Below are 22,679 nucleotides of genomic sequence, written 5' to 3'. Positions count from 1 at the left end.
CACTTCAAGGAGGGGTCGTTAAAAATTCTCTCCGCGATACATATTAGCAAAGAAAACATTGGCCCTGAGGTTTCCCTCTAAACCCTAAACATAACCACCGTCAAAATTAATACTTTCTGAAGACTAATAACATAGACACGGTGCCGTTTAGTACCCTTTCTACGGAATCAATGATTTTTTTCATTTGCTCCATTCAGGAGGATCTGAGGAAAATAAATTACAGCAGACCTGTGTCGTTTTTGGAGGGTCTTTTGAAATTAAATGAAGGAGAAGTGTTTCTGGGAAGGAAAAAGGAGCGCGGAGTGGGTAGGAGTCTGGGGTTCATTCTGTGTCAGGAGTGACAGACGTATGAATCCATTCCTCCCACTGCAGTGCAAGGCGATGGGTCGAAACTCCACCCGGGGGGTGAGAGGATCTGAGACCTGAACAAACCTGCAAGTCACCAAACGTAGAGAGCTACTCGGGATAAATGCTTGTAAACTGTAGTGTGTTTCCTTTTCCACAGGTGGCAGATTGTTTGGAGAAATGTCCTGGCCTTTGTGTATCTGCATTTGGGATGTCTGTACGCCTTTTATCTTGTGGCTACAGTAGCCGACTGGAGGACGACAGTTTTCTGTAAGAAATTCATTTGATCGGCACCTTTTCATCTTACAATTGTTAAGTACATTTGTATCCAATCTGATGACTGTGACTAATAATGATTTGCATGTTTCAGCTCTAATTTTTACAGTTGTAAGTGGAATGGGAATAACAGCCGGTGCACACAGACTGTGGGCTCACAGAGCTTACAAAGCTAAATGGCCAATGCGACTCATTTTGGCCGTTCTTCAAACAATAGCTTTCCAAAATCACATATACGAGTGGGTTCGAGATCACAGGTATATAATATTCTTATGAAACAAATTGAACTTACTAGTTGTTCTGCGAACAGTAGCCGCACATCCAAAAAAGTTTATTCTAATTTTCTCTTATTTAATAAATCAAAATCAAAATATTCTAAAATTTAAATATTTGAAAGTAGGTACCTACTTAAATACCGACCTACTTAATTATTCTTTCTTTAAAATTTCTTCAGTCACTTAATTGAAAAATTTTTAATAAGAACCTTCCAATTAACATGACGATTTCATTTTTGAAAAAAGAATCTTTACTCCACCATTGAAACGGTAACCATCTTGAAACGAAAACCGAAAGTACAGACGAAATCCAAAACGGCCAAGTTAAAAGAGGACTTCACTACTCTCAGTCGATAAACTAACAAATGTAAGAAGTAGACAGAAAGTATGGAACGTTATCATTACGTATTTACTAAATACATCGACTTGAAGTGATATTCTCCGTTGTTATCATTACGTACTTACTACATCGACCTGAAATGATATTCTCCTTTGTTATCATTACGTACTTACTATATCGACCTGAAATGATATTCCCCTTTGTTATCATTATGTACTTACTACATCGACCTGAAGTGATATTTTCCTCTGTTATCTGGGCTATTGACATGATTAGACTAAAATACTTGATTCAGTTTTCTTCTCTATATGTGTGTATTTTTAATGTTACAAATCAAATAATCTATTTTCAATGTTTAAAAAATTACGGTACCTAGAAATACTTGCATAAAATAATGATTAAGAGCAAAAATAATAATGAAAAGTACGTACTAAAAATATAATGAAAAGTACATAGAAAAAAAAAAACAATGTAAAATTTACCTTCTATAGCATAAAATTTGTTTGTTTTTCTCACTCATAATAAATAAGTATTATTAGGTATTAAATAAAATGAAATATTGAAAAGACCTGGAAGATATTCTCATTATTGCCCTGATAACAGTCCACCATTCAGAATGGAAACGTTGCTTGAAATGGCTTTAGCCATGTCTCATGACCAGATCTGATTAGCCAGATACTTCCCTACCTCCTTCCATTCCTACTCCTTCAACCTCATGGCATACCCCAATTGGGGATGCCATGGTCTTACTGAATAAAACATTATTATTGTATCACAGGGTGCACCACAAATTCACGGAGACCGATGCGGACCCGCACAACGCCAAGAGAGGCTTTTTCTTCTCGCACATGGGCTGGCTCATGGTGAGAAAGCAGTCAGACGTTAAGGAGAAGGGCAAGACGGTGGATATGAGCGACCTGGAAGCCGACCCTATCGTCATGTTCCAGAAAAAGTCAGTTTTTTCAATATTAATACTGAAAGGCGTCGATTTTAAAAGACAAATCCATATTATCTTATTGTGGTTAATTCCTCCCTTCAATTCTATGAAAAGCTTTTTTTTTCAGATATTTAGGGACTTCAGACCAGAGGTGGCTACGGAAATTTTTGATAACTACGTATAGGTTCATGAATAGGTACTGTTCTGTTGTAGTAGCTGCGGGCTATGTATAATATCTATCTCCATCCAGCACCAAGACTTTACTCTGGCTTCAATGGAGCCCATACCCGACTGCAGATCACCAACGAAAAAAACAACTATTTACAACGAATAAGGTTTCTTCATTTATTGGATGTGAACAGTTGTTTGTACTTTAGTGATCTGAAGTAGTGCTTGGGAACGATGACAAGTTACCGACATAATCAATACCCAAAACCTTTATCATTACCCTGCTCGATTATGGGGAACCTAGGACGCCTAGGTAGGAAGGAGATCATTGTAATAAATACCAGTAGACGCAGGTAGGAAGGAGATCACTGTAATCAATACCAGTAGACGCCTAGATAGGAATGAGATCACTGTAATCAATACTAGTAGACGCCTAGGAAGGAAGGAGGATCACTGTAATCAATAATATTTGGATGATTTGTGTTTTCGTGAAGTGCCGTTTTTATGAAAAATCATCTCAAGGGCAATGTTTTAGGCGAGGTTTTATCAGAAAATTGGCGCCTTAGCAATTCAGCACCCGGAGCGGACTGCTCCAATTACGCCCATGCCCATCCCTGATGACACTAAGCGTCCCAAGTGGCTCCGGTCCAGTGGAGTCTATTAAGTCTCACAACTAGATGTACTAATTTAGTATGACTGTCGATACAATACATAATCATATTATTACTATACAAATTCCAAGCGAATGACCAAAATAAATGCTGACTTGCTTAGGTAGGTAATACAATTTGGATTATCGAAAGAACAACACCGGAAAGTTTGGTACTTACATAATATATATTACGCCACTATCACAGCAGAACAGCATGCTCGTGGCTTCCTATCGGTGCCGAATCCATGGTCCCCTCAGCGTACAACGCATCTCCCCACAACGAAACCTTCTAAGACCTAACAACTCTATTATTACATATGTACTATGATGGAAAGCTTGTTCAAATACTTTTATTCCAGAATAAGCATGTTTGATCTCATTGCAGGTACTACTTGTTACTAGTGCCACTGTTCAGCTTTGTGCTGCCTCCACTGGTCCCCTGGTACCTATGGGGGGAGCAAGGTTGGGTGGCCTGGTACGTGACAGGCATCATGAGGTACACCCTCTCCCTGAACTTCACATGGCTGGTCAACAGCGCGGCGCATATTTGGGGCAACAAGCCTTATGACAGGTGAGACTAAACACTCATGCTGTTTCCTCTGATCCAGCCAAGAACAAACAGAACTCTAAAATCTCAGACTGACTTACTGGTGTCCTAGTCCTAGGTTTCGTAGGACCACCTTCCCATCCCACTACTCACTGTCTCTCGTCGGGACTACCTGTGGTGCGACAGCAGCTAAGGCTGTTCTTGTGTTGTTCGCTGCCATGGGAACTTGTTTAAATTGGCTTTTCCTTTATTTTTCCTCTGCATGTTCTTTTGTATAAATTTTGTCTCTCCACTAGCTTCAAGAACAAGAACAAATTGCCTTGGATGAGAACAATTAAAAGTTTTTGATGTGTATAAATGTTTGTTGTCCCGTGTAGGGACAGTCGGGGGCTTAGAATTATGTAATAGTAACTTCGTTTAAACAAAAGTAGAGTCTTGATGTGAGAACTGATAGAGAGACCCATCTGGTCAATAAAACGGTTCGGGAAAGTGGTGGATGCCCTCGACTGTCCTAGTCGACCAACTCTGCCACCCTCAACCAATCTTATGAATCTCACCACCTTTATCAATAAATCATTAATCTGATAAATTGGTACAAATTGATGAAATTTATAAAGATTCCAGAAACTCCTTGACAAAGTGGGCAAATCAGTTTCTCTCGGATTCTCCTCGCTGTCAAGGCTAGAAGGTAACTTGTTTAACCTAGCAATACGTTAGCTACAGACATCATCCTTTTCTAGACTCTACCTCTAGAATGTAAAACTTATTCCGCAATTCCCTAGGGATTAAACCCAGGACCCCTTTAATTTTTATTCTATTTGTTCAAATATTCATACATCTTTCAATTTAAAAAAATCATATTTAAAAAAAAAACTGTTTCCTGTTCGCTGATGCTAATAATATCAAAGTTTTCAGAGCTGTCGAAAGAGCAATTGCATCCATTATTTTGCAGAATGATGTGGATACTCTAGGCAATATTTCTTTGTCCATTTCATTCAACTTTTGAAGGGTTTTCTCAATTCATCCAGGTAGCATGTAACTTTTTTTTTTACTTCCATTAACCTGTATTCGTTTGTTGCAGGAACATGGGGGCCACAGATAACTACAAGGTGGCGCTTGGGGCCCTGGGCGAAGGTTGGCACAACTACCACCATGTGTTTCCATGGGACTATAAGGCGGCTGAACTGGGCAACTACAGGGCTAACATTACCACTGCCTTCATTGACTTCTTCTATAAAATAGGTGAGAGAATTAATAATGTGAATACCGCACTAGTGTGTCCCACTGCCCAGACCTAGTGACGATTTGTGAAGTTTTACTAAAACACATAAATTGTGTCAAATGGTGCCGAGTGATTGGATAAATTATGTTGAAAAGTGCAGTATTGAAAATGTTAACCCATTTAACCATACTCCACTATACGAGTAATATATTGGATGAGTAAAGCATGGCCAGTCACTACACTCATTACGTGATTGTTTATTATGAGTGATTGATCACAAACAGAACTGTTGATGCGGATTATTACATTCGGAACACCGGTTATTACATATTAAATTTTCTTTTAAATAATTTTAGTATCTATTTATTCATAGAATAAATAAGAACACAAGAAATGCAATGTGGGCGTGTTTCGTGATTTCATAAATTTGCAGAATTGTGTTTTATCATCATTATGAAACATTCATTTCAATCAAATGGGATAGCGATATACCAAGTCAGGCAAGTGTAAGAGACATAGAGAGCATGCCAAATGGGCTTGAACCAAAAGGTACTAAATCCAAGGTCTCTCCTTTGACTTTGACTTAATTTATTATCCAAAGTACCTAAACCTAAGTTTACTTGCTCTAACGTAATTATAAAAGGATTATCTAATGATGCTTTACTTGATTATTAATGTATTTGGAGTATTTTACTAGAGAACTTAAAAACTATACTGCGGCTGTATGCAGGAATATTCTATACGATCTTTTAATATTAATTTCTACGTAAGATTGATTTTGGCTTTATAAATTTATGGTGTTCATTCTCGCTATATTGAGCGAGAGAGTTTATCGTGGGATTTGAGTGACTATCTAGGCCAGCGTAAAACCTAGTAGCTTGTGCAAAAATAAAATCTTTAATCAACAGGACGTTGGAGTCATTGTGGAGAGTAGAAATTCTACTCCATTTGGGTGCATTTAAGGCGAGTCTAATGCATTTATTTTGAAAGACTTGAAGTTTATTGATATGAACGTTTGCTGCATGACCCCAGATTGGGCAGGCGTAAGAGAAACATGATCTGATTGTTGACTTGTAAAGCAATAATTTGTTGTCTGCTGATAGACGACTATTTCTACACATCATGGGATATAGGGCTGATAGATAACGATTTGCAGCTTTTGTTTTTTCTTCTATGTGTTTTTTCCAAGTGAGTTTATAATCTAGAGTGACACTGAGGTATTTTAATGATGATTCCCATGGTACGTTTTCCCCAAATAGTTTAATGAAACGGGGTCTTTTAGGCCGTGATTTGTGAAACACGGTCGCGACACTTTTGGTCGGATTAATTGAAATTCTCCACTTTTTACACCACTTTTCTGTTAGAGCGGCTTGTTTCTGAACGCGGCTTGTAGCAGTGGCCACGACAGTTGAGCTAGATATTATATTGGTGTCATCAGTGAATTGAGTAATAATGATGTTATGATCTATTGGCTTTGGGATGTCGCATGAATAAATGTTATATAATGACGGTGAGAGTTGACTGCCTTGCGGGACCCCAGCTGATAGGGGGCGCGTAGTGGAGAATATGTTATTTAAGGTCTCTCCTGTTCTTAGTATTAATCAGCGACCTATAAGTACGGATCCAACATGGAATATGCCTGCATTTTGTCAACGATTTGAAAGTGCTCATGAAGATTTGCAGCAGTGGAGATTAGGATTTATTAGAAGATCTAACAAATAGTTCACAAATCCGAAACCATGAGTTCTATGTTCAACTGAATTATAAGGTCCAAACAAGAGTACGCTTCTGCTGTTAGAAAAAATATATAGAAACAATGGAACGAATACAAAAAAATTATCATCTACGTATGAGAATGCACTGCGAGTACCCTCAATTTATGCATCATGAAGATTTGCTTTGAGACGTACTACTTTCTCGTCAAGAAGGAGTAACTTGCAGTAACAGCATGTAAAATTATGCATAATTTGATAGATAGTTCATACCTCCTGGAAAGCGGGGCCGCACCATGATCTACTTTGCATACCACATGACAGAAAAGACTATTGGCTCAGCACAGCATGACACGGGGTATGGTGCTGCTAAACACCGTGTCCCTTAATATCTTCAATTTAAATGTTGAAGATTTCAAGAGACAAAATGTTAAATAATGTTTCTTAATTCACATCATACTATTTCATAATATATTAGGCGTAACTTACCACTTATGTTGACTTTTGTCAGTGGCGACATTGATTTCTATTCAAATCTACATAAAAGACATTTCTAGTGTGTATTATTCATCCTATTCAGTGTATTTATTACTTATTGTTTTGTATGCAGGATGGGCATACGACATGAAGGTAGTCTCTGCGGAGATAATCAGGAAGCGGGCTTTAAGAACAGGCGATGGATCTCACCCAATCAACAAGGAGCACTCACACGATGGACAGTTTTGGGGCTGGGGAGATAAGGACATGACGGAAGATGATGGGGAGTATGCTGATATCGTCAAATAGTACTGTACATAGATATACTGATGGCATAGAGCACAAATGTAATGAGTACAATTTCATAAAAACGCAAAGATTAACAATAGAAATGTGTTTTGAGCATGTCTTTGTGCCCAAAGCAAGGTCAATTCGATCTTAATTTTTTATTTTCATACATCAAAAATCTTTCTTGAACAGATGATCAATTTCATCAGCTTGTCTGGGATCTGGGTCGATCATGGTGATGATGAGCATGAGCATGGTCGATTGATAAAACCCTACATCAATACGATATTGACTAATCCATATGGTCAGTTAGTGATATTTGCGAACAAGGTTAGCATATGATTCTGACAGTCGGTAGACAAAAGCTGCTGCTTTAAGCGCTACCTGCAAGGTGTCAGTTAACTGCCAATATACACAACATTTTGAATAATGTTGTTCGATATGCAAAATAACTCGCTTATTAATGAACGGAGGTGAACTAACGAAGCTCTTGAAATTGAAAGAAATTGTATACATGCATTCCATAGACTTAATTAATTCATCTAAGACGCGATCAATTAATCCCATTCCAGCTTGGAAGTGTTCCAAATTGTCAATTTATTATCTATCTTTAATTTTTACGTAGCCGTTTGGAGCTTAGGAATGTCAATCAATACACAGATCCGCCAGTGTTGCCATCGTATCACGATTTCTTATTTATTTTGTGTCAATATCGGTTCGGCTATCGACAGAGCAACGGTGCTAGGGATATCCATATAAAATCGTCAGAAGATGAGCCTATCAATTCGATATTAAGTTATCAATTTGATCGTGCCAGACCCCCAGATTGGGGACATTAGTTTGCTTTCAAATCAGGATAGATCACACTTCTAGGAATTTCCTGGTCAGTGCAAATACCCGTATTCATAACACATCTCTCAAGGTCACTAAAAAAAAAACAATGTTTTGTTTAATTAATTTAGAATATACATTAACATTGCTATTAGAATTAATTATGTTGCTTCAATCCTTATTTGTATTAACTTTTTAAATAAAATTTTCACATTGCACTTAATACTTGAGTGCGCTATGCCATTGTTACAAATGATTGCTATAATAATAATACATACATATATGTATAAATGAATGAGTATTGTAGATAAAATAATGATTTTTATCGATGAGTATTTTGGATAAAGTAACGGTTTTAGATAGGAAAGTAGTTTTAGTGATGGTTTTAATAGATAAAATAATGATTCTTGCAGATAATGTGATGAAAACTAGTTACCAAAGGTGATACTAAAAAATAAGACATTAAAATTATGCACAACTTGAATTTTTATAAATCTAGATTACAATTTAATTATTCTGTACTGACACATAGTGTACAGAAACCCTGTGAAATAAATGAAATATTATTTCTTTATTAATATTAAGAAAATAAAACAATTTTATTGACAACCTGGAGTTTTATTAACGAAAACTTATAATTATTATTCTTCATTCATTGATAGCAGATGGAAAAGGTAACTGGGTGAGGAAACAAGTTAACAAACATAGAATAAAGAAGAACACAAGAAACATCTTGTGGACGTGTTTCGTGATCCAATAATTCAAATAAAATTTTCAAATTTAGGAAATTCAAACCGGATGGAAATCTACAATGTCAGGTGATTGAACGTGAGACAGAACGCATGGTTAATGGTCTAGAACCAATAGGTACTAAGTCAGCCGCGACATTTGTTTCCATTCAAATTTGTATGGAAGGCACTTCTAGTTTTCTTATTTTTTCTATAGTAACAAATATGACCAACGTGTGATATGAAAATTTAAACAAACCTAGGTGACAGAACAATTAAAATCAAATAATATCAGACTATTAACAGACACTGCCACCTCAGGCAAGAAAACATAGACAATGATGTCCCCGGTGAACATTATTAAAAGGAGTGGGGTGCTGTGACTGTCGACTGTGCTCGGGAAACCGGTGTCCTACTAAAAATCCATGATTTTTTAAAAACGATTTTAACCCTTTGTATAAAGAAACTGTATGAAAAACAAGGCCAGAATTGCTTGCGCTAAATATCAATTTAGGAAAGACCTCTTATTTAACATATGCAGGCTTTCAAATAAATTATCTATGATTTTTCACTTGACATTTTTTCTCAAGGTCGCCGAAGTCTCACAGTCGACAGATCAACTGTCGGGGAAATAAGGAAAAATTGTTGAGATTGCAACACTTACGGGAGCAATGCAGACGGTCCCCTTATCAATAATGATAAATATTATCAGAATAGGATGTAGATAACAGAAAATAAGTGTATTTTGAGTTAGGTAAATATGAAGATACCTTAGAGGTGAGAGGATACAGCCAGGTCTCAAAATCATCCATCAATCTTAAGTTTTAAATAAATAACGTCGTTTTTGTATGTAAAAATAACCAATAAAGCTTGCACCTTTTAGTTAAGAGGCATTTAGTAGTGTATATGTAAATGGCTATTGTAGAGTGGTATGGTTGCTATTTTTTATGTCATTTGTTTGTCCAGCCAATTGCGGACAGTCTCTTCATGTTTCTTCAGCCAGCTGATGTTGTTCTTGATGTTGTCTTTGGCCTGTTCTCGGGCGGCAATTCCCGCACCCGCGTCAGGGTTCTTGGCAAAGAAGGCCTCCACCTGGAAAAAGATAACACCGTGCAGGTGAATTATTACTAAAAAGACGACATACATCTGGACACTCGTAGTACAGGCGGGAAACTGGTGAATCTGCAACACATTTGGAGTCGATTTTGCGGAATGAATTTTTGATTTGATCTTTTAGGTTAAATTTGAAAATAATCAGTCGCTAGGAGGTTAAAATCAGATGTTTAATATCTTTTAAAATGCGTCGACGCGTAGACCCAGCTTCAAAAGTAACCCTTTACATAGTTGCCGAAAAAAATATAAATGCTCATATCGATTTTTATGTTCTTTATGTGATTTAGATTCACCAGTTTCCTGCTTTTACTATGAGTTTCCGGACACCATGTATAATAATACTGACACATTACTGAAAAAAATAATAACATGTAGATAATAATAACATTTGGCTAATTTATATACATAGCGCCATTTTCATGAAAAATCACCTCAAGGTCGCAGTTTTAAATGAAAAACGTAGGTACCTACTATGTATAACCAAATCTTCATTTAACCCATGTGCCTACACTGTTTAATTAGGAATAACTTGGGCTTTAAAAATAACTTTGCAGCATTTTTAATTTCATTTGATTTTTGAGATTTACAGACCAAGCATAGAAACAAAACGTTTCACGTACAAAAACTTTTCATTGTAAATAATATCAATCAATGTCAGTGTAAGTCCAATACCGCTGAAGAACTATTTGTGAAAATGTCAAGAATATCAAAATAGAATTGAATTGAATCAGGGCAGTGACACTTGTGCAGTAATTAGTTTCAGCATATCTATAATAAATTATGACAGAATTTGTGTACCTCGGCTAGTTTGTACTCCGTTGCGAAACTCCTGGTAATAGCAGGCACGGTTGTTCCCAAGACACGGTTGTTTAGGGAGAAGCGTTTAACAATGAGATCCCACTTGTCCCGCCAGAAGTCCCAGACTAGAGCCGTGCCAGCCGGGTTGGCCGAGATGTACTGCAGCACGCTGAAGTAGTCCTGCCCACGCACATTCTCCTCCTCCCACGCCAGGGTGAGGTATCTAAGATCATATGCACTCATTGTAGAAGATAAATGGCATTAAATGGAAGTTAGGAAATGTAGAGTGGATGGGTGAAGGAACGTCGGGATATAAAACCACATTTAAGGACAAGCCGCGCAAGTGAATGGAAGATGAAATTCGAGACGGCCGAGGAAGACATGGCCGGATCAAAAGAATTAATCTATCATCTTGAGTCAAGTCAGTATAACAAAAAGCATTCAAACACAAAGCACGAATGTGAATGAATTTCTCGACAGGGAATTCTCTAGCTACCCTCCGAGCAATACCCCAACACCCCATATAATAATTTCTTTTGGCATACCATTACTTGAAAAAGTAAGTACAATTTCGAAATACTAAGGAATGGTTATTTGGACTAGGTATTTATTCATACTTGTACCAGTTGTTCCAAGTATCAAGATGAGCTAGTGCGACTCACCTCTAGTATGGCCCAGTAGGAAATCTCATATCTAAAATCAGGCCTGGCTGGTTAAAAGGTTGACCACTCATTCTGTAGAATAAACCTAACCAATAAGTTATTTCAACCAAATGAGTACTGGACAATAACAGCAAATAAAATTAGTAGAAAAAATGTGTTCTGCCAGGATTCTACTCAGGACAAAATGGACCACTTCCGGTGTCATTTTTGGGGACGGAAACTCATCGATCGACACTAAAATATCAAAAAACCAAATATTGTACCTGTCAGAGTACTCCTCAATATTAGGTTGCCAGAATGATATTTTGGTAAAGATGGAATTTTTACCAAAATTATGACATATATTTAATTTGGGTAACGGATGAGTTATTTATGGCCATTGTAGGTGGATTATTTTTATGGTTCCATTCATCTGCCAGGTACTTTTTCCCATTCAAAAGTTGGCAGAATCCATATTTTTGTTGTCATAACTAATTAGCCGTCAACTTTTGCCGTTATTTTAAGTTAGGTAATACATTGGTTATTTTGTTCCCAAAAATGACACCGGAAGTGGTCCATTTCCAGGATTCCTCCTGAATAGAATTCTGGCAGAACGCATTTTTTTTAATCTTATTTGCTGGTAATGTCTTGGTACTCATTTGGTTGAAGTAACTTATTGGTTAGGTTATTCTAAGGTCATCGCATAGACTTCTTCTGCAATTCTTGTATTCTAGAATTCTTGTGCAATTTCAAAAACAAAATATTGAGAAAAAAAACATAGCAATAAATAAAGTGATATGGATGAACTAACCTCTGCAAAATAGAGGGGTCCCTGGAGGCTGCCAGGGCCTGCTGGAATTTGGACTTCTCCTGGGCATCTGATTCCTTCATGTAGATATCCCACAGCTGTGTCCATTGCTCCTCTCCATTAGTTTCAATTCCTGCATAAATAGGTAAACATATGATTTCATTTGTTTTAATTTTGCATCCATTTTAAGAATTTAAAAAAAAGTACTATGGTTTAAATAGTGTGTCAATGTTTAAACAAATCATTTGATTGATTTGTTTAAATAAGGTGTAAGGTGTCAATACCAACTTAACAGTGTGTGTAATGTTGAATAACGCTCCGTATTATATTTAACGTAAACAAGATCGGTTTGCAACCAAACATAACAGAAAGTGTCTCCCAGTTTAAATTACCTCGTGCTTGACATTTTAAATCAGTTAGATTTCAGCATCGTGGTGAATACTGTACGGTATCGTGAATTGAAAAACAAATTTATCCAGAACAAATATATCTGAAATCAATTACAACCTAACTGCGCAGACGCAAACATTTGGATCATCATTGGTCGAAAGTGTCGTCACTTAGTGTCCCATTGGTGGAAAGTGTCATCATTGTTCGTCTGTGCTAAACGGATTGCGGCATTTAGGCGCTAATTACCGAAGTGCGCAGTTTTAATCAAATTCAACGGTAAATTTCAAAAATCGACAATGGCAAGCACGAGAGGCAAGACAACCACTCTGGAAAGTGAAGACAAGATTATTCAGTTCCTAGAAAAAAAAATGGACATTATGAAAAAAGATATTATATCCCAAATAACAAACCAAAATATTGAAAACCAAAAAAACCTCGACAGCATAAAGATAGAAATGTCAGAAATCATAGAAAAAAAATTTAATTCTGAATTGAAAGACGTCAAAAACATCAAGAACCAGTTGAGCGAACTCACTAAAACCATCGATTTTCTCTCACAAAAAATCGACGATTACGAGGCGGAGAGAAACAAATTGCACAAAAAAATTAAGGAAGTTGAAAAGGAAAATAAAAATTTAAAATACATTGTCAACCAATCTCTGCAAAACTCTCTCGACACTACGCTTGAAATCAATGGAATCGACACGAAGAAAGACGAAAATCCTAAAATTCCAATAGAACGCATCTTCAAAAAAATAGGATGTGAAGACTTACTTGACACCATAACAAACTCCTACACCAACTCTATAAAAAAATCTATAACTGTAAAAATGGCCACAAAAGAAGAAAAAGACAAGATCATTCTTCAAAAAAAGAAAGCGGGATATTTCTCTGCCAAAGACATTAACCACTCCAACTCAGAAAAACCCATCTACATAAACGATAAGCTGACGCCACAAAATAAACAACTGTTCTGGCTAGCGAGAGCAACAAAGGCGATGGGTTACCAATACGCGTGGACGAAGAACGGGAACGTCCTTCTCCGCAAAAATAAGGATACTCCAATTATATACATCAGAGACGCGAGCGACATACCCCTTCAATAACCTGGACTCCCTCCTGTACCTTCAAAGATGACCTCCGGACTCAACTAAAAATGGCCCCTTCAGAAGAAAACAGCATCCCTGAAACTCTTGAATGTGACAATTTTGAAGATGTAAACACACTTTTCTACGACACATCTTTCAACATACTAAACATGAACATCAGAAGCATTAGAAAAATTTTTGATGATTTCTGTATCCTTTTAAATTCGTTAACCTTCCAAATTGATTTTATTGCACTCACTGAAACACAAATGCGCGAATGTACCCCTTTCAACTTACCAAACTACACTACTTTTTCAGTTCCGTCTAGACACACCTCTCACGATGGCATAACCATATTTTACAATATACACACTATATCCAACATTAGCATAGACAACACTCATTTCAAATATGCAAATGCCGTCCATGCAACCTTCTCCTCCAAAGGAAAAAAATACTCAATTTTAACAGCATATCGCTCCCCTTCTTTATCTCCAATTTTGTTTATACAAGAAATCAAAACTTTTATCAACAATAACAGCTCTAATCAATTCGATTTTGCATTTTTTATGGGTGATATTAACATAAATATACAAAACGCTGTATTAAATCCGACCGCAAACGAATATCTAAATGTTCTATACTCCACAGGATACCTATCATACATAAACAACACTACCAGACCTAATCATCCAAACGATACATGTCTTGACCATATATTTCTAAAAACACATAAAAATTTCCAACATAAATCCGCTACATTAAAAATCGACATAACTGACCACTATCCCACCTTTTACGGCCATCACACACCAAATTTATCCATCTCTATTGAACCGAAAAACAAAGCAATGATTAAAATCAACTATTCAACTTTAAATAACTTACTGAACGAAGAATCGTGGATCGCTGTCCTATCTAATGACAACCCAAATTTAGCTTTAAATACCTTCTATGAAATACTTCAAAATTGTATTAAAAAAAGTCAAGAAACAATAGCACCGCCAAAAAGTAAGCACAAACACATAAAACCGTGGATTACGCGCGGACTAATAATCTCAATACAACACAGAAACAAACTTTTTAAGATTTATAAAAATCACGAAAAATATTGCACATCCAAAAACGAAACACAGAACCACACCAAACGGAACGAATACATTTTATTTAGAAACTACCTAAACTCAATCATAAAAAAACAAAAACAACAATACTACTCTACACAACTACAAAATGCTCACAACGACTCCAAAAAAACATGGCACGTCATAAACGAAATCTCTAACAGGAACCAAAAAGTTCATAAAATTCCTCAAAAAATCATTACTGACAATAACACAACCATCGAAGACGCTGAGAGCATTGCAAACAATTTCAATCACTTCTTTACAAACATCGCCTCAACCCTCATAGATGATAATCCCAGTCTTAGCATCCACTCGAATCAAATTCCTCCCGGCCTTTCAGATTCTAATGTCACTACATATGAACTATCTACCTTCAAAGAAATAACAGAACTTGAAATCTCAAAACAAATTGACAACCTTAAAGAGAAGTCTGCAAATGGCCCAGATAACATTAGCAATACCACAATTAAATCAATTAAAAAGCATATAATCATTCCAATACATCATATTTTCAACAACTGCATCAGGCATAGCATTTACCCCAATGACTTCAAACTCTCTCACATCATTCCAATACATAAATCCGGATCTCAATTCAAAACAGACAACTACAGACCTATAACTTTAACTTCTCAATTATCCAAAATCTTCGAAAAGTGTTTAAAACGACAAATTATGAACTTTCTAGAATCTAATGATATCCTCTCAGCTAATCAATACGGCTTTAGAACCAAACTGTGCACCGATGACGCTATCTTTAGCTTAACCAAAAGCATATACTCTAACCTTGACTCTAACACTAAAACGCTAACCATTTTCTTGGATTTAAAGAAAGCGTTTGACACAGTCAACCACAGAATTTTATTAAAAAAAATCTCTAAAGTCGGTATTAAAAACAAAAGTTTCATGTTATTAAAAAGCTATATATTGAATCGCCAACAACGCACAAAAATAGGAACAAGCTTAAGCACCTATGACTTGACAAAACATGGTATTCCTCAAGGAACTGTCTTAGGGCCACTACTCTTTCTAATCTACATCAATGACCTATGCAATATTGCAATACCAGGTAAAATTCTCTCTTTTGCCGATGATACTGCAATAACAGTACAAGGTAAAACGTGGGAAGAAACAACCAGTAAAGCCAACAAATGTATTGCAACAGTCAAAGATTGGCTTGATAGAAATCTCCTCAGTCTAAATTTGAATAAAACTATCTTTATTCCCTTTTACAATTCCCAAAAGTCATCCCCTAAAAATAATCTTAATCTGAAGTTCCACAACCCTAATTGTAACTTTGCGACATGCTTAAATTGCGAAGACGTGAAATTCGGACAATATATCAAGTATTTAGGAGTTACTATAGACTGCCAACTCAAATGGACTTACCATATAGAAAAGACGGTCAATAAACTGAGATACCTAAGTTACATTTTCAAACGAATGAGCAACATTGTCAATATAAGAACCATGAAACTTGTTTATGACGCGTTAGTGCTTTCATCTATTTCCTATGGAATAATTGCCTGGGGAGGAACTTACAATAATCACGTAAAACCCTTAGAAATCGCTCAGAAATCCATCATTAAAATAATGTACCAAAGGACCAAGACATATCCCACCAACCAGTTATTTCAAGAAACAGAAATCATGGAACTAAGACGGATCTATTGTATTCAATGTCTCAAATTTATATTTACGCGTCCTATCAATTTCACCAAAAACACAAATCGCTCGAGCCAGAGACATACCCCATGCGTGTTCACAGTCCCTCACTGCAAAACTAGGCTGGGCCAAAGGCACATCAACTATATTGCCCCAAAATTGTTCAATTCTTTACCCAATTCCATCAACATGTGTCAAAACCTGAACTTATATAAGAAAAATGTTAAAAGTTGGATAAGAAACAATTTCGAAGCGAGTAACTTTTTTCTATAATTTAAGCCATCTGTTTCTAAATAACTAAACAACCACATGTCTTTCTGTAAATTAAAGATTAATTTCTTTAAATCAAAGAAATATATACATGCATCTATGTCTTATGTGTGTGTGTGTGGGTGTGTGTGTGTGTGTGTGTGCGTGAGTGTGTGTGCGTGTGTCTGTGTGTGCGTGTGTCTGTGTGTCTGTGTGTGTGTGTGTATATGTTTGTAAATTTAAAAAAAAGAAGATAAAATAAAAACTTCTCTAAAAAAAAAAACCAATCACATTGATCTCTATAGATACATTTAACAAGTTTAAAAAAATATATATTTTAAACACCACTGTTTTATCCTTACACTATAATACCCACGCTCAGGCTTCGCCTTTGTGGGATTTTTTTGCTACTCTTTCATTCTATATTACTATGTATGTACCTGAATTGTATATGTATCAAAAATTTTGTTAATAAAAAAAAAAAAAAAAAAAAAAAATGGGTGGACCTTTTGATAGATTCCTCTCTCTTTGGACATATTGCAATCTTTGGACCATGTGGGAATTCTGTCCTTGTTCTAAAGGTATCTCAATGAAAGATGCTTCGAGGAATTAGTGTCATTGATCCTTTTGGCAATTGTGCACAGTCGGAAAACACGCTAAATACGCGCCCAACATTTGTACATAGTTGACATTCTCATCGTCACTTCTATGACTCATTCTTGTATTCAACAGCTCAGACCTAGAGGGAAATTATTTCCCTCAGGCCATCCTGTGTTGAGTTAATGTAAACAAACAAAAAATTGTGGAGAAGGTCAAATCCCACACTTGGATGTAGCGTTGTGATGATGTGATATGATTCTACAATTATAAAGGATATCAAAACTGTGATTATAGTAAATAAAATAATAAATTAAAGGCTTACCATAATAGTACACAACAGATTTGATGTTAGGATTAAGGTCGTCTAACAAAGTATCTGATGTTTTAGCATCAATCCAAGCTCTAAATTTATCTCTTGCTTGAGTCAGGCAGTCCTCACTACCCATTGAGCAGGCCAGACTCAGGATTACTGAACGCAGCAAGCTGAAAAAATCATATTGCGATATACAGTGGAACCTCTCATAACAAGCACATCCCATAACGAGTAATTCGCATAGCGAGTAAAACAGATTGTGAATAAAATGCTATCTTAATAAGCAAAATTTCGCATAACGAGTGACGCAGAAAGGGGAAGTCCCATATTCACGTCGCTCACTTGTGTGACAGGACTTCCGCGCCAGTGAGTCAGTCTTTGGTTAGCACTCGTTCCGCTAGCAAGTTAGTGTCGTATGTGATCACACATTTGTCCAAACTCGTTGTATCGAACGTCATCATCATCATCAATATAACATGTACATCAAATATAACAAACACAACAAAATGCCATCATATTTTCCACTGTCGAAAACTATGTAAAACCTTCCATAAAAACTGATGTTTAAAAAACTTGCCCTGCCGGTTAACTGGACATTTTATCACGTTGGCAGTTGTCTCGCCTTAACGCAAGCAACCATCTAGCTCTCGCGGAACAAAACACTGATTGGCTGAACGAAAAAGGAACCCGATCTTCAGCAACAAGCAAGAAGATATTTGAAAAAATACCAGAATTTGCAAGCCTTTTCTGTAATAATAGGAGACAATGTTTGACGACTTATCTTGTTGAATATGTCTTATTATAACCAAATAAAAAATATTGTGACAACGTAGTTTTGGCAGAACGACAGCAGTAGATAAGGACTAATATTATAAAATATTCCCTTATTTCTGAGATAAACAGATTTAATCCTACAACGTGGCGAGCTTCATAGCGAAAAAAGCAGATCTTGGATGAGAATTTGATATTACAAACAGGGGTCGGTGACGCGGCCCTAAAGTATCTTATAAATACGCAGCAAAAACCGGTCCCTGGCCTTTTTCGCTTCAAGCCTTGGACCCGGCAACACCTACTGCTGCCCGCTCTGTCCATACCCGCGTCACTACCTGGGAAGCAACTCGCTGTGTTTAATTTCAACACAGCTCCCCCCTCCACTTCCTCTTCTGATGTTACCACAGAACGCCGCCAGCCCCGCAGAGCCGTTACCGACTGAGCCTGGACGGATACAAGAAGTTGCACCCGCAATAAAAACCAACCGTCTTTATAAAGGCGTTCTTAGAAAATGCAGATTACAAATGTCAAATATATCGTCTTTCTCAAGACGCATTCTTATATGCAAACATATTACAAGAGTCGAAATTCCCTGCATTTTTACGTGGTTTAAATAACTCTGTGACGATTCAAATGAAATACCTCAAGTGCTTTATTTGAATCATTACAAAGGACAAAGGTAAATGTGTGCCGGTGCTTCTATTTTACAGTTTTTTCTTGTGCAGGCAAACACGTCCCATACACTTGTGTTCCGACATTATTTGTAATTTTTTTTGTGCAAAGTTTAATAACCCTTGCAAAAATGTCCCTGAAGCAAAAACCACAAGAAGACAGCCATAAAAGAATAAAAGAAACTGTAGAAATGAAACGTAAAATCATTGAAAAGAGAGATGGAGGTGTGAGCGTGGCTGATCTGGCGCGTGCATACAATCGGTCTACATCAACGATTTGCACTAACATCAAGAACAAGGACAAAATTAAGAAGATAAATGCTTCAAAGGGAGTGTCAAGAATGTGTACGAAACGGTTACCTATTCTTGATGATGTTGAAAGGTTTCTTCACATACGGATAAACAAAAAGCAATTGCAAGAATACACTATTAACGGAAACATCATTTGTGAGAAGGCGAAAGTTATTTTTGCTGACTACGTTAAGAAGACGCCAGGATCATCAACCGCCGAAAAAGAAGTATAATTTAAAGGAAGTCACGGATGGTTCCAGAAATTTAAGAGAAGAACCGACATCCACAGCGTTGTGAGGCACGGTGAAGCAGCAAGCTCTGACATAAAGGCAGCAGAGAACTTCTTCTGCGACTATAAGAAGCTCGCAAATTCTGAGGGCTACCTACCGCAACAAGTTTTTAATTGTGACGATACGGGTCTCTTCTGGGAAAGGTGCCAAAGCGAACGTATATAACAGCAAAGGAGAATGCAATGCCCGGTCACAAGCCAATGAAAGAAAACCTCGCTGCTATTTAATGCCAATGCAAGCGGCCATTTAAGAATGAAACCACTGCTTGTTTACCATTCAGAAACTCTAAGAGCCTTCAAGAAGCGTAATGTCCAGAAGAGCAGACTAAATGTGATGTGGAGATTCAGAAAGAAGGCTCGGGTGAAACGTGTCATTTTAACTGATTGAATCAATGAAGTGTTGGTCCTTCTGTGAAAAAATATTTGCTGGAGATGAATCTGCCACCCAATGTCTTGCTCCTTATGGACAATGCACCTGCCCATCCTCCAGCCCTACAAGATTCTTGAAGAATTTAAATTCACCGAAATCCAGTTTCTGCCTACCAACACCACTACATTATTCCAACCAGCAGGTTATTTCTAACTTTAAGAAACTCTACAATAAAACAGTCTTCGAGAGTTGTTTTGAGGTGACTGAAGGGACAAGTCTCATTCTCAGAGAGTTTTGGAAAAATCACTTTCACATCGTTGCTTGCCTTCAGATGATTGACAAGGCGTGGAAAGGGGTTACCAAGAGGACTCTCACTTCTACTTGGGAGAAGCTTTGGCCAGAGAGCATTGTTGAATGTGATTTTGAGGGGTTTTTAACAGTACCTGTGGAGTCTACAGTCAACGAGATTGTGTTGTTGGCCAATACCATGAGACTAGAGGTGGATAACAACAATATTGATGAGCTTGTAGAAGAGCACAGTCAAGAGCTGACCATTGAAGAGCTTATAAAGTTGCATTGTGTTTCACAGCAAGAAGTTATGGAGGAGAGTTTGTTAGTGGAGGAGGTGGAATGAGCAGAGCAACAATCTTCTGATGCAATAAGAGAATTGGGAAACTGTTGCATCGTACATTTAGAAGCATCACCCTAATGAAGGAGGTGGTTATGCGTTCTACAAATTTATTCAATGATAATTTATAAGTATGTAATTTTATTTGAATAAATGTTAAAAATAAAATTAAATTAGTTTTTTTTGACATAGAACGCATTATCGTATTTTATGTTGATTTATTTGGGAAAAATTGTTTCGCCTAACGAGTATTTTACAAAACAAGTAAGATTCTGTACTGAATTATGCGCGTAATGAGAGGTTCCACTGTAATTAGATCAGAGTGAAATCTCGATCGATCGTTCTTTGAATAATCGTTTTCCCGCATGTGTCGTATATATTTCTATATTCCCGCATCTATTATTTTCCTGCATTCATACTTTACTTCAATAGAACTCATCAAAAACGATAGAGATTGCACTGTATTATAAGTATCGGATTATTTTATATGACGCTGTATAATTTCATTGTCTTACTTATAATCGTGGTATAAATATTATTCAGCGCGTAAAGTCGGAATAGTGAAAAACTTAACTTATAACAGCGGCGAAATCGAGCTTAAAAGAAAATTAAATAACTAATTTTGATACACGGTTTTCAACTCATTCAATAGAAAGGAGTTAGTCCCTAATGCCAGTTACAGACCATAAGTCTTAATTATGGAAGGTCATTCCGAAAATGTGAACCCAACTACGTATATTGCAATTATACAGTAGAACCCCGTTAATTCGAACCCCGATAATTCGAAAAAACGCGTAATTCGAAATTTTCGTAAAAAAAATTTCCGCTGAAAAATTTTTTCATACAAATTTTTTTTTAATTCGAAATTCGTTAATTCGTAATTCGAAATTTATTTTTGTCCGCGCACGAAAATTTGTTCGTGTAATTCGAAAAAATTTGATTTTTGCGAAAATAAATCATAATATTTCGTAAATCTGAATCTAAAAGTCAGCCGTGGCGGTAAAACGCCTAAAAATGTATTTTTACGTGGTTATAGATCGTCCTAATTAGTATTATTATTTTGTAAATCTGAATCGATTTACACTGGAATGTCGTATTTTTTCAAATTTATTAGTAACTTTCCTCTACACTCTACAAATCAGCCCTGATAATGGACACAGCTAGGTTGTCTGAAATGTTGGCTCCCAAAACGGCTGATTACCCCAAAGTTAAGAACATATTCATCTTACAACATAATATTTAGCATCACAAATTGTAGAGAAATGTGAAATTTCAGAAAATTGTAAAACCTTTTCAAATGTTCATCATCAGTTTTGTCTTCCCAAGTAACGTATCCGTAGGCTGTTTCTAATAGACCTCTCACGTAAGCCTGAAAATAGATAAAATAAAGAATAATATGTATATAGACAGAACGGAACATCTCCATAAGCATCTAGAGCACTTTCAAGCATGCAAACTCGGCCACGCGAACAAATCGGCAATTGAGCAAATAACGTGAAAAAGTTTGGCCCTTCCAAGTCGAGGGTAGAGAATGCCATTATTTTTGACAGACAGATACAGTTTTCTGCTAGTGGCGCTAAGGTATTATTGTTGGTTTTTTTTTGTCTGTGACCAGCAGTGGCTAAAGTACCGAAGAAAGTATGTTTGAGTGTGATTTAAGTGGGCTTTCCCTTACCTTGTAATTCAAGAAGCCGACAGAGTTAAACAGGATCCTCTTCAGTCCAGAAAAAGAGGAGGAGGCCACTGCCCAGGGTACATAGGCCTTCTCCTCTTTCAGGTAGAGGGAGATGTCGAAGGCAGTGTCGAATCCAACCTCGGATGCTTCCGCCAAGTTGAACACGTCATTCAAGATGTGGGCCTTATCGGAGTTAGTCAGCTAGAAAATCAAAATAAATTAATATGCCATCCCGTCATCAACAGCTACATTGTAACCTTTATTTCCGTTACAGACTAAGAAGGTACATACGAGGGTAATCCCAAAAGTAAGGTCTCCTATTTTTAATAAATACAAAGAAACAATTATTTTTTTAGTACTAATCTTTACATCTTTTAAAATTTGCCTTTTTGGT

At 36.7% G+C, this 22,679-nt stretch overlaps 2 protein-coding genes across 3 annotated transcripts in view; one reads left to right on the top strand and one right to left on the bottom strand.

Annotated features, from left to right (window-relative positions):
- Positions 1-8,609, top strand: part of LOC149420832 (acyl-CoA Delta-9 desaturase-like) — a 55,147-nt gene extending 46,538 nt beyond the window's left edge. The window contains exons 3-8 of the mRNA XM_089635573.1: positions 506-615; positions 716-878; positions 2,015-2,188; positions 3,379-3,564; positions 4,622-4,782; positions 7,085-8,609. Coding sequence (XP_089491699.1) covers positions 506-615; positions 716-878; positions 2,015-2,188; positions 3,379-3,564; positions 4,622-4,782; positions 7,085-7,260 — 970 coding nt within the window. The 3' untranslated portion in view covers positions 7,261-8,609. The remainder of the gene's footprint in view (positions 1-505; positions 616-715; positions 879-2,014; positions 2,189-3,378; positions 3,565-4,621; positions 4,783-7,084) is intronic.
- Positions 8,610-8,658: 49 nt separating this feature from the next.
- The window catches only part of LOC149420831 (glutamyl aminopeptidase-like), a 65,025-nt gene continuing 51,004 nt past the window's right edge, over positions 8,659-22,679 (bottom strand). Inside the window, exons 12-17 of one of the 2 annotated variants that reach the window (XM_089635571.1) lie at positions 22,286-22,486; positions 21,900-21,979; positions 17,600-17,760; positions 12,162-12,291; positions 10,710-10,932; positions 8,659-9,890 (exon numbers count right to left, since the gene is read on the bottom strand). In XM_089635571.1, coding sequence (XP_089491697.1) covers positions 9,744-9,890; positions 10,710-10,932; positions 12,162-12,291; positions 17,600-17,760; positions 21,900-21,979; positions 22,286-22,486 — 942 coding nt within the window. In that variant the 3' untranslated portion in view covers positions 8,659-9,743. The remainder of the gene's footprint in view (positions 9,891-10,709; positions 10,933-12,161; positions 12,292-17,599; positions 17,761-21,899; positions 21,980-22,285; positions 22,487-22,679) is intronic. The other variant, XM_089635572.1, reaches the window with a different exon arrangement.

Source organism: Hesperophylax consimilis, chromosome 9, assembly GCF_061612785.1.
Source record: "Hesperophylax consimilis isolate HC1 chromosome 9, BYU_Hcon_1.0, whole genome shotgun sequence".
NCBI classification, from domain to species: domain Eukaryota; kingdom Metazoa; phylum Arthropoda; class Insecta; order Trichoptera; family Limnephilidae; genus Hesperophylax; species Hesperophylax consimilis.
This window is presented reverse-complemented; position numbering and strand designations above follow the sequence as displayed.